At 50.7% G+C, this 16975-nt stretch overlaps 1 protein-coding gene across 8 annotated transcripts in view; it reads left to right on the forward strand.

Annotated features, from left to right (window-relative positions):
- Positions 1–16975, forward strand: part of TACC2 (transforming acidic coiled-coil containing protein 2) — a 207658-nt gene that overhangs the window by 139896 nt on the left and 50787 nt on the right. For 6 of the 8 annotated variants that reach the window (XM_029932719.1, XM_029932720.1, XM_029932721.1 and 3 more), the window contains one exon: positions 15166–15302. In XM_029932719.1, the coding sequence (XP_029788579.1) occupies positions 15166–15302 (137 nt within the window). Of the gene's footprint in view, positions 1–15165; positions 15312–16975 lie in introns of all 8 variants that reach the window. The other 2 variants (XM_029932718.1, XM_029932722.1) reach the window with 1 other exon arrangement.

A 16975-nucleotide genomic window follows, 5' to 3' on the forward strand; every position in this document is an offset into this window, starting at 1 on the left:
TGCTCTGGGTTTTCTGTTTACTTAAGTTTAGAGGCTGTGGAATGATGATCTGGTTGGTGGATTTCCATCATCGAGTCCAATCTTGAATTGGCCAATCCGTTGTGCTGAACTTTACCACCTGAGCCAAGCAAATGAACCCCGCCCCCTGCCCCTCTGGTGTTGGCTTTTGAAGGAAGTGTGATCTGGAAATGTCAGGAGTCCGAGCTTTTCCACCTTAATTTTGGACAAAAATGGTCAGCGTCTCCATTTATGTAGAGCACATGTGCTCACCAGGACCACCTCCTTCCGGTTGTCTGAGCCAGAACTGAGGTGAAATCCTGGATTCCTTCGTTTTCTTCTAAGGCTTGATCTGTCCAGCATGGCCTGCGACAAATAAAGAAGAGATAAACCCCTGATTATTTAAATCACTTTCATTAAGATTCCAACTGAAACCAGAAGCATGACTTTTAAAATAGTAGGAACCTTGAGATAATGGAAAACTTTGAGCTTTGATGCAAGAGATTCGAGAAAACAAAGCACAAAGCTGCCCTTGTCCTAAAAATAAGAGAGAAGGCCGGCTCTAGTTCAGAAGTCAGAGGGCTCGAAGGCCTGAGGAGAGAAATAGTCAGGTGCCGTGGTCCGATTTGCACCTTACTCTGTGCCTTTTACATCATCACACTGAGTAGTGTCGTGGCAGCAAGGTGAGCTCTGAGTCTCTTTTAACTCAGTTGGTTTATTGTCACAAAACTCTTAACCTTGAGACAGTTTGCCTGTTCGATGTGGGAAATTGTATCCTTTCATTGGGGCATCGTCATATGTGATTGAAATCTGAGGTTCCTTATCAGCCTTGTCATATTTAAGCCACTGGTTATGACTCTGAGACTTTGGTCATTGAATCAACCGGTGTAGGAGATGATTCGAGAACTCTTGGGGTCCAGAAAAACGATCTTCTTTCCGCATCCATAATACTGGCAGAAGAAGTGAATGCTTATTGTTTTAGCCAAAACTTTCTGAAAGCACACTTGGGATCTCAGCTTTTTCCCTCGCCTTCCACGTGTGTCTCCAGTCTGACCACTCCGCACCTTGACTGCCGCTGCCGGTCTAGTGCACGGCCTCACCTTCTGTCTCTGGACTCCAGTGTCTGCGCTCATCTGTTGGGCTGTGTCCCAGGCCCCCACTACTGCCCTAATGCTGTTGTCAGAGCGGTCACAGTGGCCCTCGAGGACCATGCATCTGAGGGAGTCCTTCCACCAATTGAAGCCCCCGCTGGCTCTCCAGCTGCTGGGTCCCTCCTCTGGGGCCATAACTCAGCCTGCCTGGTGCACCCGGCAAGTTCCTGCCCACCTCAAAGCCCTTCATCTTGCGGTTTCCTCTGCCTGGAACCTTCTTTCTCCACCTCTGTAATGACTGGTTCTTCCCTCCTCCTTCATGTCTGCCTTCATGTCTGTCTGCCGTTCACGGTACGCAAGAGAGAGACACTCCAGGTGCACCCCAGAACCCAGAACAAACCAAGTCAGCACTCCATCTACTTTGCCGATCACACTTTCTGCCAGAGTGGCTCTGAATTAATTTGGTAAATACTCAAGTGATTTATCACTTGATTTTACTATTCCTCGCCCACAGCCATTTTAGCAGTGTGTGTGTGTGTGTGTGTGTGTGTGTGTGTGTGTGTGTGTGTGCGTGCGCGCGTGCGCGCGCGCTGGGGGAGGGGAGTGTTGAGTGTGTGGGAAGAGCAAGAAAATCAATCTTTTCTTTTTGCTTTGTAAACTCATGAATCATTCGTATAGCTGTCCCCTGACTAAAGGGGCTTTAAAGAAAATAGGGCTCTGCTTTATGTTTCTCTGGTTCTGTTCCGGTGAAGGGTACGGTCATCTTGGTTATAGTTTTAACAGTTTTAACCCATTAAGGACTGGAGGTAGTGAACACCTCTAGATGCCTGGATTGGGTGAGGACAGACTCACGTACAGCGACCTCATGTGGCCGGTGGTACCTCCACTGCATGCAGGAGGAATGGGCCCACGGTCAAGGTTGTGTGAAGGAACGTGTCCGAAGTTGCCCACCTCACCGGTGGGCATGACGTTTGGAGCCAGACCTATAAATGGTCATTTGTATAATTCGTAAATATTGTGCTGTTTTCTACTACAAAGTATCGAATCAGATAATTCAGATCTTATACTCGAAGGACATGCTTTACTTCAGACTTTATCTGTTCAGGATTTCTTTAATAAGCATGTCAAAGACTGAGTGTTGTTGCTGTCTTGTATGTGAGAGAATGGCGTGAAAAATACCCCGAGGCTGGCAGTGCCCTCGGAGGGTGCGCGAGCAAGGCATTGAACAATGCTTAGTCTCTGCAACTGGGAGGCTGTTTGTGAGCCATTCTTTCCCCAGGGGTCCTGCAAAGCGATTGGAAGGGAAGGGACGAAAGATTTAAGTGCTCCTGCTTTCCAGTACAAAAGCACTGTTTGCAGACATTGGTAGAAAAGGAGAGTTTAAAACTTTCTAAGTGTCGGACTTTTCGCTCAAGTACTGTAACCATCCCATGTCCAAACGTGTACATTTTGTTTCTAGCTGCAGCATCGGGGTTGAGACACACGGTGGACTGCACATTGCGGTTTAGTTAGCAGAGCCGGGAACGAATTTTGTGGGAGAGTTTGTCTTTGTGATTAGCGGAGAGAGGCTGTGGGGGTATTGGTTGAGCATCACCTCCAGGCAGGGCCCCGAGAATTACTGATTTTTAGATAAATGAAATCTCACAATAACTAAACCTTCCCTGGGTTAAGTCCTCTTAGTTAGCAAAGCGTCAGGGTCCCCGAAGGCTCAAAGTCATACGTCCCAGCAGGAGGGTGCGACGCTGTGATTTATAATCCCAGCTGTTGGGAGCTCCCAAGGAGCTCCCAGGGCTCTCTGGGCTGCTCAGGGCTTAACAAAGGGTTTGAAATCGACCTGTAAGGTGTGTACAGTTGATCCTAGAACAACACGGGTTTGTGCTGTGTGGCTCCACATCCATGTGGGTTTTTGGTTTTTGTTTGTTTTTGGATGCAGTTCAGTACTATAAATATACTTCCTCTTCTTTATGATTTTTCTTAATGTTTTCTTTCCTTCTGGTCTACTTTCCTATAAGAGTATGGTATGTAATACGTATAATGTACAAAATATGTGATAACCAACTGTTTGTTATCAGTAAGCATCCTGGTTAACTGTAGGCTATTCGTGGTCAAGGTTTTGGAGAGTCAAAAGTTATTCTTGGATTTTGACCACGTGGGGGGTCAGTGCCCCTAACACCTGCATTGTTCAAGGGTCAACTGTATATATTTGTTAAATGCAGTGTCCTTGGTGTGACTCAGTAATGAATTTACGCTGAAACATTAGGAAGAGATGAGTATAGGGTGTTAATGTCCAGTATAGCAAATGCCTTCAAATCCTTTCTCCATTGCTATTATTTTTTTTAAATAAGCATCATGCTTTTTTCTTATAAGTTTTTTTTTTTTTTTTGAGGTGGAGGGAGAAGGCAAGAGAGAATCCCAAGCAGGCTCTTCGGTGTCCATGCAGAGCCTAGTGTGGGGCTTAGACCCATGAACAACAAGATCATGACCTGAGCCAAAAGCAAAAGTCGGATACTTAACTGATTGAGCCATCTGGGCACCCCTCAATTGCTATCATTAGGAATTTGCAAGCCTTTTTTAAAATGAAAATAATTTTTTTGATGTTTATTTATTTTCTGAGAGAGAGACAGAGCGTGAGTAGTGAGGGAGGGGCAGAGAGAGAGGGAGACACAGAATCCGAAGCAGCTCCAGGCTCTGAGCTGTCAGCACAGAGCTTGACATGGGGCTCGAACTCACAAACCGTGAGATCATGACCTGAGCTGAAGTCAGACGCTTAACTGACTGAGCCACCCAGGTGCCCCTGCAAGGCTTTAAAGGACCACTCTAAAGGAAAAATTTTAAGTGAAGAATTATAAAGTCAAGACACATGAGCTTTATAGGGCCCCTGGGTGGCTCAGTCGGTTAAGCATCCGGCTTCAGCTCAGGTCATGATCTCATGGTTCATGGGTTCAAGCCCCGTGTCAGGCTCTGTGCTGACAGCTAGCTCAGAGCCTGGAGACTATTTTGGATTCTGTGTCTCCCTCTCTGTGTGACCCTCTCCTGCTTGTGCTGTCTCTCAAAAATAAAATAAAAAACATTAAAAAAAATTTTAAGACACATAAGCTTTAATTATTGATAGAAAAACACAATTCAGATTAGCAGGACAGCCTCCAAATCTGCTTTTCCTCCTTTTGACTGGAAACGGGAAAGAAGATGGAGAAGCAAGAGGTGGGGGTGTGGGCACGTGCACACACACGCACACACACACACACACACACACAGACACAGACACACACGCTCACTCACAGAGGGGGAGAGGAGGCCAGAGGAGAGGGAGGCAAATACTGAGACAGAGTCTCCAGAATGGATGGAGGCCCAGCCTGATGCAGAGTCTGAGACAGAGGCACAGAGATACGGACACAGAGACATACAGGCAGAGACTTAGGTGAGGCCGAGTTAGACGGGAAGAACTGAGGAGCCGGGAATGCTAAGGCCAGAGACGCCCTTGCTCTGCTGAGTGGGAACCGGGGCCCCTTTGAAAGACTCTGGTTTAAGCTTAGTCAGCACGTGAGCCTCCCTTGACCCCAGGACGATATTGCCTTTGGTCCAAGACGTGACTCAGTGAGGGTAGCAGAATCCAGCGGCTGACCCAACCCCCTGCAGAGGGCATGTGGCCGGCCCCAGGGAGGCCTCCCCTGTCACCCAAGGTAGATTGTAGGAACCTCAAAGAGTTGTAGTCAGGAGGGCAGGGCTGGGGCCTCTTGGACGCGCATTCGGTGGTTGAATGAGGGGACAGGTGAAGGTGCGGCTGAGGAACAGGGGGGCAGGAGTGAGGGGAGCAGAGGACAGGAGACTCAGGCTGGCCTGGCTGGCTGCCCCCACGGGGCGGTCACGAGTCTAGTTGTGGAAGCCCCATTTGATCCATCGCCCCAGAGTTGAAGATGCCCTGGAAACCAGCGGCCCCCAAATGTCCTGGACACTGATTTGCAGACCAGCCTGCCAACCTCCCAGAGCCGCTGGGACGCAGCGGAAGCCACTTGGTTTGGGACAGGGACACAAGACACGTGCTCTCGTCTTGGCTCTGCCCCTGCAGGGCTCTGAGCCCCTCCTTGAGTCACTGGGTCCCTTGGCTCCGGATTATCTTCCTCGGGACCCAGAAGGATGTGAGTGCCTTGTGAGCGGGGAGCTGGTGTGTCTGACTCGGCTGCCCACGTGCTCGGCCCGAGATTGGTGACAAGTCTTGCTGAAATTGTCATAGAATGGTGTTCACGTGCCTCCCCTGTTGTGAAGGTCAGACGGGAGGAAGGGTGAGGAAGCTGAGGAACCAACTGTAAAACTGGCCGGGGTGGGCAGTCCTGGTCGAGGTGCCCCATCGTGGGGCCCGGGTGCCGCCTGGGAAACCACCCTGAAACCAGAAGGATGCTTGTGGCGTCAGGGAGGCAAGTCGGGGACGCAGACTGGGTGCTTCTCGCCGGCTGTGGGAGCACTGGAGGGGCAGGCCCCGGGTGGGTGCGTCTGCCCTGTGCTGTGCCGGGGAGGAAGGCTATATTCCTGCTGCCGCGCTTTTTCCAAACTCCTCGTTGGCTCCTTCCCTTAACACCGCGTCTCCCCGGACATAGTCCAGGTAATCAGGTCCCCACTGCGTTCCGTTCTTTTATCCTGGACCTAGATGGGCTTGGGGCGAACCTGCTGAATGGACCTGGGAAGGCCCCTGGGGTCCCCGGCCGAGTAGCTGGGCTCTGCCCTCTTCCGGCCAACGTCCTCCCCTCTTCCAGGGCAAACACATACTGTGCTGAGCTACTGTTTTCTGAATCCGAAAACAACATCTCGGTTGCCTATATGTGCTTTTATTTCTGTCTCTACACAGGTATATGTGTGTTACGTAGATGTGCCTATGTGTTTATGTAGATTTCTTTATGTTTATATGTAATTGCTATATCCCAAATTAGCTCCTAGTATATATAATTCCTGAATTTGCTGGTTTTCCTACTTACTACTTAACGTGGAGCTCTCCTGACTGTGCATGTGAGCCCACTGTGCCCGCGTCAGCCATGTGTGGTGCGGAGGGGGGGCTGTTACCTGCCAGGTGCTGGGGAACCCGTTCCTAGGAGCTGACCTGACGTGACTGTCCCTTCTGAGCTCTTGCATGGTCTCTGCCCCTCTGACTTGCTTTGGTTTCAGAAACCAGGTTCTAAACTGTCTCAGTTTGTCTCGGCTGCTGTAACAAAAGTGCCCCAGGTGACATGGCCTCTAACCAGCACACGTTTCTTCCCCCCCAGTCCTGGAGGCTGGGAAGTCCACGATCGAGTCCCCGGTGGATTTGGCGTCTGGCGAGAGCCTGCGTCCTTGTTCACAGAGCGTCATGTTCCGTGTCCTCACACGGCTGGAGGGGGCAAGAAGCAGTTCTCCGGGGTTTCTTTTTAGGAGTTCACTCTTACCCTTCAGGAGGGCCCTACTCCTGTTCTAATCCCCTCCATCACCTCGGAAATGAAGTTTCAACATGAATTTGGGGATACACACACATTGCGTCATAGCACAAACCTGTTAGGATACTATTTATAAATAAACATTTATTTCTAAGACAAGTGTGTTTTCAGACAAGACCAGAAGAGCTTTCCACGGAGTACTGTATAGGATCTTCAGCATGCTTGGTTGAACAGAGGTTTTTGTGTTTACTTGGGTGCTACTGTTTGTTTGTCAACGGTCTGACTAGGTAGGTCTGGACTTGTCCCTAGAGAAAAGAGAAGGACTCTTAGTGAAGTCCTTAGTGAAGGTCTATTGAAAGCTCCTTTTTTAATTATTATTTTTTGAGAGAGAGAGAGAGCAAGCAGGGGAGGGGCAAATAGAGAAGGCGAGAGAGGATGCCAAGCAGGCTCTGCACAGTCCACACAGAGCTGGATGTGGGGTTCGAACCCACCAACCGTGAGACCACGACCTGAGCTGAAATCCAGAGTCGGATGCTTAACCAACTGAGCCACCCAGGCACCCTCAGAGGCTCCCTCAATTCTGAGTGTTCTATTCTTTTCCAGCTAGCCTCCATAAAGATTTTATTTCCAGCTAGATTTTTCAGAATCTGAGTTTAAAAATTCCAACTTAAGTCACTCAAGCAAAGAGTTCAGCTACAAGATGAGATTTCAGGGATATCGCTGCAGAAGGCAAGGGAATTAAAGGGCAATCGAGTCCCTTCTTTCTTTATTCTCCTGAGACTTGCTTGGCATTCCGGCATCGGCATCTCTCCAAGGCCCATTTACAAACAGGCGGGATCCTGAGCCCGGGGCTGCGGACTCCACCTTGAATCCGCACGGCCTGCAGTAAGGCACTCGGCTGCTGGAGAGCCCGTTTGCTGAGTGCCTGGAGGTGTTGCAAATAAGTCCATTTCAAAACTAAGTGTGTGGGGATGGGCTGTTTCGCTGGGCACTTGTGTATGCACCGCACACGCACAGCGCAACGCCAAGCCTCCTCCCTTCTGTAAACGCTCCCCTCATCCAGGCACTGATGGCCTGGACCTCGAGGGAAGGACAAAGTCCAGATCCGTGTGAGTCTGAGAGTCCCTGCATCCTCCGGGACACACTTCTGTTCCCAGACGGTCTGGCGGGGCAGCTGTCCCACATGGTGTGGAAGCTCCAGACCCCTCTTCGTGCCCAAATCCGTAATTGTGATGAAATAAGAGAAGACTTAGTTGGCTAACAAATTATATTTCCCCAATTTTTTTTTAAATTGTTTTTAATGTTTTTTATTTGTTTTTGAGAAACACAGACAGCGTGAGCAGGGGAGGGTCACAGAGAGAGAGGGAGGTACAGAACCTGAAGCAGGCTCCAGGCTCTGAGCTGTCCGCACAGAGCCCGATGCAGGTCTGGAACCCACGAACAGTGAGATCATGACCTGAGCTGAAGTCAGACACTCAACCGACTGAGCCTCCCGACTGAGAGAGAGAGAGAGAGAGAGAGAGAGAGAGAGCGCACGAGCAAACAGGGGAGCGGCTGAGAGGCAGGGAGACAGAATCCCAGGCAGGTTCTGTGCTGTCAGCACAGAGCCTGATGCAGGGCTCAAACCCACGAACTGTGAGATTATGACCTGAGCCGAAACCAAGGGTCGGAGGCTTAACCAACTGAGCCACCCAGGCGTCCCCATTTCCCCAAATTTCTAATGGCTGGAGGCCAAGGGCAGAATTGGAGTAATAAGAGGAGGGGGCTGTTCCTACAGTTATTTTCCCACTTAATTGGACAAACAGTCCAGGGGCCCAGGTGGTCAGGTGACCTGCCTGGCTCACCCAGTTACAGTGAGCGATGTCGCTGGAAGGAATTCTGGGGTAGACGTTTATTGCTTGTGGACCTTCTGTCTTGTCTCCTGAGTACCTTTTGGGGGCGTTTTGTCTCCCCTGTTTATTCCATCGGGTCTGGGTGGGGAGCTTATTTATGTGTGCTTTCATGCCTTCACCATGCCACTTCTGTCACTGGGGATGCCATCGGACCTCGAAGCGGCCAGTGTGTTGATTGCCACTGTCCCTGGAGCCCTCATGATATCTCCAAGTAGCCAAGTGACAGCTATTTGAATCTGAAAACAGGAGCTAAACCTGACAGATGCTACGTGCTGTGAATCTTGGGAAAAGTGTGGTGTCACCTGCTTTGATTTTTCCCGGAGCCTAAGCCTGGAAAGCTCTGGCAGCAGCCTGGCTTGCGGGAACTAGCGCTGTGTTCACAGAGGACGACATGTGACCGTGGCCCCCTTGGTCCCCTGACCGTCCAAGAAGGGTCTTAGCTCTCGGCCATGTTGAAATCATGTTCTCCCTTGACTTAAATGTTAAGGGGCGACTTTGTAGAGCAAATTCCTTTTCTTTCTTTCTTTTTTAAATATTTATTTATTTTTGAGAGAGAGACAGAGATACAGACAGAGTGCAAGCAGGGGAGGGGCAGATTCAGAATCTGAAGCGGGTTCCAGCCTTTGAGCTGTCAGTACAGAGCCCGACACAGGGTTCAAACACAAGAAATGCGAGTTCATGACCTGAGCCGAAGCTGGACGCTTAACCGACTGAGCCTCACAGGTGCCCCTCCCCAAATTCCTTTTCTGGACATATGATGGACACATTAAAGTGAAAGACCCTTTTCAGTCAACCCCAAAAAATCACCAGTTGGGGTGCCTGGGTGGCTCAGTCAGTTGAGCGTCCAGCTTCAGCTCAGGTCACGATCTCATGGTTCATGGGTTCGAGCCCCGCGTTGGGCTCTGTGCTGACAGCTCAGAGCCTGGAGCCTGTTTCAGATTCTGTAACTCCCTCTCTCTCTCTGCCCCTCCCTGCTCATGCTCTGTCTCTCTCTGTCTCAAAAATAAGTAAAACATTAAAAAAAATTTTTTTTTAAATCACCAGTCAAGTTGTTTTAGGCAGGAGGGAAGAGTGTGTGTGTGTGTGTGTGTGTGTGTGTGAGAGAGAGAGAGAGAGAGAGAGAGAGAGAGAGAGAGAGAGAGAGAGAGAGACTATGCTCATGTTCCTGCAAAGACCGCCATTTCTTGACAAGCCTGTCTAAAGTGGAATGTTTTGATGAATAGAATTTAGCGCGAAGCCGTTTCACAAACACGCTCTCACTCACAAATCCATCAGACTCTGAGACGCAGAGATGAAGGAGAGGGTCTGATCTGCCGAGAGCTCCGTTTTTGTTTCTGGAAGGCCTCCCTGCCTTCAGGATTGGCAGGTGGTCTTTGGGCCAGCACTGGAGCCTCTCCCCGGCTTTGGCCAAGGGGAGGGAGGCTGGAGGGCACGTGCCCTGCCGGCTCGGCCCCCGCCAGGACCTGAGAGGGTGGGGCTTCTGTCACCGGGAGCCCCCACCTCCAGAGTGCCTGCGCTGGGACCGTCCACTCTTGCGGGCTGGTCCCCAAATCCTCTGTCTCCACGCTCAGTTTCACAAGAATCCTGAGAAACTGTTGTAGGAATGGAAAACTTTCTAGAAAGAGAACTTTCCTTTAGCAATGCATAAAAATGAACTGTTTCTTGGGTTGCCTGGGTAGCTCAGTCGGTTAAGCATCTGACTTTGGGGCTCAGGTCATGATCTTATGGTTCGTGGGTTCGAGCACCACATTGGGCTCTGTGCTGACAGCTCAGAGCCTGGAGCCTGCTTCAGATTCTGTGTCTTCCTCTCTCTCTGCCCGCTTCCCACCCCACTATGCTCTGTCTCTGTCTCTCTTTCTCAAAAATAAACATTAAAAAAAAGAAGAACGAACTGTTTCTTATACTCAGATAACATGTAACTACAGGTAACTTAGATTTCCAGGTGGCGGGGGGCCAGGCTCTTAGAAGCAAGGCTCTTATCTGGAGGCTCTGTTCCTCATGGCCTTGTTGGAAGGGGCTGGTTACTTTGGAAGTCACTGCAGCTCCCCTGGCCTCAGTTCCCTTGCCTGTTTATTTTATTTTATTTTTTAAAGTTTATTTTTCATAGAGCATGCACACAAGTCAGGGAGGGGCTGGCAGAGGGAGCGAGAGACAGAGAATCTCAAGCAGGCTCTGCGTCATTGGCACAGAACCTGACGTGGGGTTCGAACTCACAAACCATGAGATCACGACCTGAACTGAAATCAGGAGTCAGACGCCACCCAGGCACCCCTCCTCTCCTGTTTTGAAGGACGTGATGAGCGTGTCGGAATGGGAAATTTTCTTCCATCTTCAGAGTTGGAAGATTCCGTCTGTGTTATTTCAGATTTATGTCCCCAAACTCTCGAATTACCTCCAGTAAAATTTGGGCAAAACATAACCACTTAATAAGCTGAAAAGCTACATTCATAACACCTCTTTATTAAGAGACACCCATGTTTTATTTATATGCCTACTCATTCACACATACTTTTGTGTATATGTGTGTGTATGTGTTATACTAAATTCATTATGTATTGTGCTCACCTATGTTATATTAATGAATCTGCCTGTAGGAGCTGATCTTTTTTACTATTTTGTTGTTATAGTTCATAGATGTAAAACATGAACATATTTAAAGTAAAAAGAGAGGTCAGCAAGCCCTGGGCTTCGACATTTGCCAACTGTCCTGCTTTGGGGACAGTGTCCGTAAGTGCTCTGTTGTAACTCAGGGTGCCATCTGTGGAGGTCCTGATTTCTTCATTGCGTGGAGCAGAGATTTTCAGACTCTGCTCCGTGGGACTTCGGAACTATACAGAGATTCTTTGAAATCTGAGAAGATACTTCAAAAATACTTTAAAACTTTACTGACACACACCTGGGGAGATTGACAGCTTTAGTTTCGGTGGGTCGCACGGCCTCTCTGTACTGGGGATTACCTGTTTGTGTCTTTCCTTCCCTTCTGTGCACACCACACTGTGGCGTTGAAGACCGCCAGCCTCTTGCCTTGTGCCTATGGATTCGTTTGGTTTTGTTCTTAGGTAGCTCTTCTGCCCTGTCTGCCCTAGTAAAGAATACCCTGGGGTCAGCGGGCAAGCTGTTCAAAACCGGGTGCTGTTTGCAATCACTCATCAGTTTGCATCAGGACTTTTCCTGGTAACGTGCAACCAGGAGACATTTATCAGCAGATCTGATGCTGCAATTAGCAGCCCCCAACCCTAGTGTCAAGTTTTCAGGTTTGTCATATTTGTTTGCTTGGTTGTTTCCAGGATAGACTGGCGAAAATAGAGTATAACTTGCATTTATAAGATAAACACTACTTTTCTCTGTGTATAGGATTCCTTTGGAAGAATAGTTCTGCTGTTGAAAATATTTGGAAGCCCCTGAGACTGTGAGAAGAGCGCAGATTTTATAGGCAGACAGTTCTAGATCTGAGCCCAGCTTCCGTGGCTTACTAACGAGATGGCCAAGGGCAAAGCGATTTGCTTCCCAGAGGGATGCCATCTGTAAATTGGGCCTGCTCGCCACCAGCCAGGGTATTTTTGGAGATTACAGAGAAATGTATAAACGGACCTAACCCAGGGCCTGATGCATAACAAAAAGTTCCGCATATGATACCCATTATAAAGCTTTCATGCTTGGAATTAAGGTCCTCATATTTCATGCCTGGCCATTAAGACCTACCTTTTTACACTGTGAAAAGACATGTCTGTCAGTTTATTTGCATGTATTTGCATGAATGTGTGCATGCGTATCCTGGTAAATGCATTTTCATATAATTGAGAGATGTTTTAACAGACCGGAGTGGCCCATTCTTGCTGATGCATTAAGTTAATTTCCTTTTCTTTCATTTTGAAAGCGTGTGGAGCCTTAACAGGAGAATTTATTGTACTTTAGTTTGTTCTAGTAGAAAAAAAAAATCAAACGGCCGATGGGAACTGCTTTTATGCACTGGGACGCCAAAGTGCTGCTTTATTTTTATGTACAGGCTCTTTGTGGGTGGACTGCAGAAATCCCTGCTCTTGGAAATGTTTCTGAGCCCTCTGGGAAACTGAACAGGGGAAAAAAGAGCTAATTAAAAAAGCTGCCATCCGCCTCCTCTAATTAACTTGCTCTCTGCTCCTGGGAGAGGGTGCGGAAATGTGAACACAAGACAGGCATCACCGGAAGTGAATGCCATTCTCGCAGTGCCCAGTCGCCCCGTGGTGTTTTGAGGCAGAAATGGATCGTGGCAGACGGGCAGGGAGTCACAAAGGGGCTCAGAGTGCCCGCTGCCTCCCTCACAGGGCAGTGGCGAATGGCGGTTCCTTCTGGGCAGGTGTGCTGGCCGGCCGGGCAGCTGCGGCAGGGGCAGACCTCATTGGAATTCAGCTCCAGCCCGAGAGCATCCGGCCCTCCCTGTCGCTTGCTTGTGCTGTTAGGAAAGAACAGGGGCCCTTTGCGCGCTAAAGCCGCACGTTGCCGGGGCCCAGGGTTGCAGAAGCCACGGGAAGAGCTGGCAGCCTCTCCCCGCTGTCTCCGCTGCGCTCTGGAGAAGCTCACGGCATCCGTGGCTGGTGGTGCTGCTGACTTCTTCCCGGCATCTTGGACAGAGTTAGATCCCCGAGACGAGGGCAAGGGAACCAAGGGGTGGGAATTCAGGGGACGGGGGCTGTCCTTCAGCAGAGATGGCTTTTGCCTCCTGGCGGGAATGGCCCCTGGTGGAATGGGCCCAGTGGATGTGGACCGCGGTGACTAGCAGCGCAGACTCCAGTCTGGTGGCCCTTCGAGGAAGTTCTGGAAAGAGGCAAGTCGACTTTGTGTGTCTTGTCAGTGCTGCCCCTGAGGCAGCCCGTGCTGGGGGGCAGGGTGACTTCCAGGCCCTGCCAGGGTGATCCGAACTCTTCCTCCTCTTTGATGCTCCGTTGTGTAACTTCCTTGTGTATTTCATGCCTGGTAACAGACTCGGCAAAACTCAGACACCTCGATCTGCTGTTGTCTGAGTGTGTATCTTCCCTTCCCTAGACAAAAGCGAAGACCTTTAAATATTCATGTGTGTTTGTGAGGAGTCAGCGTGGCCCCGGCCCGTCTGTGTGGAGTGCGTCTTCACTTAGGAAATCTGATAGTGTGCGGGCTTTGGCGCATTGGATCTCATCAAATACAGATCTTAACGTTTCTGTTTGTCTCTTCGGGTCCTCTGAGGGCTTTGTGGAGGGGCCTGGGTTCTTGGGGATGGGGAGGAAGGGGGGTCTTTGGCACTGATAAGATGAGTCACTAACGAGTTGTAAAAACATCAATGTAGATTTTTCTGAAGGGGAACTCACCAAATGGCTCTTTTTTCCTGGGCCGGCGGCCTGGAGGGATTGGCTGGGTTCCTGGCTCTGCCGGTTGACAGATGGTCTTCGGAAGACGGTGCCGTCTGCCGAGGTCACCGGTCCTCTGACCCCGGTGAGAGCCCAGCAGTGTGAGTACCTCATGCTCCAATGCTCACCTGGCCCGTCACCTACTAATTCTAGACGTCTTCACCCAGATTTGCCCGCTGGGCCACTGTGCCAGCCCAGAACTAAGTAGCCGCCCTCTTGAGCATTACCTTGTTGCAAATGAGTAAGTTGAGTCAGTGATCTTTTAGGTCCTGAGATGGGCATCCGCCCAGGTGATGCTGGTTTTTCTTGTGCTCTGGCCTCCTCAGAGCAAGCTTGGGCCAGGCCCGGGGGCCACTGGGCATCTGGAGCAAGGGAGGAGCTGCCCCCCAGCCTCAGGTCATGTGCCCGGCTCCTCAATCTGGGGAGGCCTCTTTCTCTGTGGCTTAAAACTGAGCCCCTGGGAGAAGGAGGGTGATGAAGAGGGCCATCTGCTCGGGGTTTTCTGGAGCCCAGGACCGGGCTTCAGTTTATTGAGCAGCCTCCCCCGTGTTGCTGGGAGGGGTGTCGTCTGGGTGGAATTTGGGGCCAGTTCTCTGGGTGAGGAGTCTTTTCCAGGGCAGAGGGCGGACCAGCCTGCAGGGCAGTGTGAGGGTTGTGATCCTATCGTGGGGTCAGCAGGCTGTGCTTTATGTCTGGGGCTGGCACATCCTCCAGTGAGTGAGCTGGCCTGCTTGCTTGCTTTCTCTCTCTCTCCCTCCCTCCTTTCTCTTTCTTTTCTTTTCTTTTTTCTCCTTCCTTCCTTCCTCTTCTTTTCTTCCTTTCCACAGCTGTTTATTCACTACCTCTTGGCTTAGGCTCAGAGACACTGTGATAAACAAGACTGGCCGCCATCATGGCCTTGAAGCTCAGTAGATGAGAGAGATCATTAACACAATTAGAAGGTGAATAAATCTACAATGAGTTACGAGGCGCTCTGGGGAGGAAGGGCAGTGGGGGACAACGACAGGGAGAGGTTCGGTTTCATGGAGTGGGGATCGTGCAGTGTGTTGGAATCATGGCATCAAAACGTGTTCGTGGAACTGTCAGTTGGACTGAATTGGTGCCAAGGTTGATCAAGAGATTCCCCTGTGTTTGTATTTGCCGCTACAGCCAGAAATAGGAATTTTTCTTAGAGCCAAATTCAAAAGCCTATATCATGTGGGCACAAAGCTGGCAATAATGAGATTCCCTCTTGGGAATCATGCTGAGAAATGACTTTCCTCACGTCTGTTTTCAAAGAGTCGAATTGGGCGAGCCTGATTCTAGGGGTCCCAGGTGGGGGTCAAAGTGCCACACGTCCTCAGGTACCCTGGCCCCCGGCCCCCCGGAGCAGACTCGGCCCTAGCCCTCACCTAACCTTGCATCTCTCCCCTCCTCTCTCCACCAGGAGTTCTGACTCTGAAGAAGCATTTGAGACCCCCGAGTCAACGACACCTGTCAAAGCCCCACCAGCACCACCTCCGCCACCCCCCGAGGTCACGCCAGAACCTGAGACCAGCGCACAGCCTCCCCTGGAAGAACCAGGTACCCAAGGTCAGGTGCTCCCCAGGCGAGTAGGGGGGCAGCCCTGGGCAGGGGCAGCTGGAGGAGGGCACCCACTCCCGGGGGCCATCGCCGGAGCTCCTTAGGCACCCCCCCCAGCCTCCAGGGCCCTCTGCTCTGGGCTGTGTTTTGTGAATGCAAACTGAGAGTGAGCAGATAGAATGGATTATTATGTTTGCCTTGAAGACGTCTGGAGGGAGCCTGTGGAGAATCCACTTGGCATCCAGAATTGAGTTCGAGGGGGCAAGTGAGTCTGGGAGGTTTCTGTTCACGACTGTATCTTGGATTCTAGCATTTGGCCCTTGGGTCCTGTAAGAACACTGGTTCTGTCTGGACAGCCCATGTGAATCTGCGTTTTCCTTAACGACTGCAGCCGCCCGTGGGCTTGAGAACCAACATAGGTGGTAAATGGGAAAGAAGAGAAAGCCGTAGATAGCCAGAAGCATGCACGGTTGGTTCATTATTCCTCCTTAACCACAAGTTACCTGATTGCATATCACTTTCTCCCCGAGTGTGAATTAAAACACAGACCTTTCCTCTCCGATGCGGTGGCTCCTGGAGGTGGTGGAGGGAGGGGCGGGATACGGCTCAGTCCCGGCCTCCCCACTGGCTCGTGCTCTCCACATGCATCTTCCAGTTAACCCAGCAGGGGCAGGACCCCCTCCAGCCTGAAGGCTTAACATTAGACCCGGAAGGAGATGGGGACTGCCAGAAGTGGCCCCACAGGCCAGCCAGGGGGTCCCAGAAATGATTCTGCAGGCTGGCCAGGAAGTCAGGTGGTTCCAGAAGTGGCCCAGCAGACTGGTCAGGGGGCCAGGTGGTACCGTCCTTAAACCTGGACTACCCACCTGCTTTGGCCCCTGTAGTTTAGAGCCACACTCTGCTTTCCTGGCTGCGTGGTGGGGCTCAGGCCAGTCTCCTCTTAGACCACACTCCGGATGCCTGGGGGCAGCCACTTCCTGGGCCCACCTAGTCCCGTCTCAGGCCTGTCTTCCCAGGGCTGACCATACCCATGTTTGTACCTCTCGGCCAAGGAGGAGCCAAGGATGGGCCTGGGGCCTACAGGTGGGGTGTCCACACACCTGTGCTCAAGGCCACCCCAGGAGAGGGCTGGGGCTTGGGTGAGTGGAGAACGAACAGACTGACGGCCAGGCCTCCATTCATACTCTTGCCCTGGCTGGAAGCCAGGCAAATTGTAAAATGCAATGACATTTGATCTTGATGTTGGTTTTACAAAGAAATGGGTAGAGTTCTTTTTACCTGCCCTGGGTTCAAACAGGCTATTACTTTACAAAGGGTAGATACTCCTGGGCTGATCCCCAAGCAAATATGCTCCGTCGCTCTGGGGGGAAGGGGTTAGGACCAAAAATTAGGGAGGGCAGGTGTCTTTGCTGGTGTCTGACAAGTGCAGTTTTCAGATTCTCCCATCTTGGCAGCTCATCAGCTCGTGCTGTCTGATTCTGCATGGCCAGTCTGGGTGCTGGGCCCGGAGAGGGCTCTTCTGGCAGTTTACTTGATTTTGAGGTGGAGAAGGAGCCAGAGGCCTGCTGAGAGTCTTCAGCGTTACCATGTTTTCTTTCCTATTGTAAAGCATTTTCAAATTCTCTTCCTATAATATTGTAAAAAAATAAAAAAAGTCACCCTTAGGTTTAATG

Source organism: Suricata suricatta, chromosome 2 (assembly GCF_006229205.1).
Source record: "Suricata suricatta isolate VVHF042 chromosome 2, meerkat_22Aug2017_6uvM2_HiC, whole genome shotgun sequence".
In the NCBI taxonomy this organism is placed as follows: domain Eukaryota; kingdom Metazoa; phylum Chordata; class Mammalia; order Carnivora; family Herpestidae; genus Suricata; species Suricata suricatta.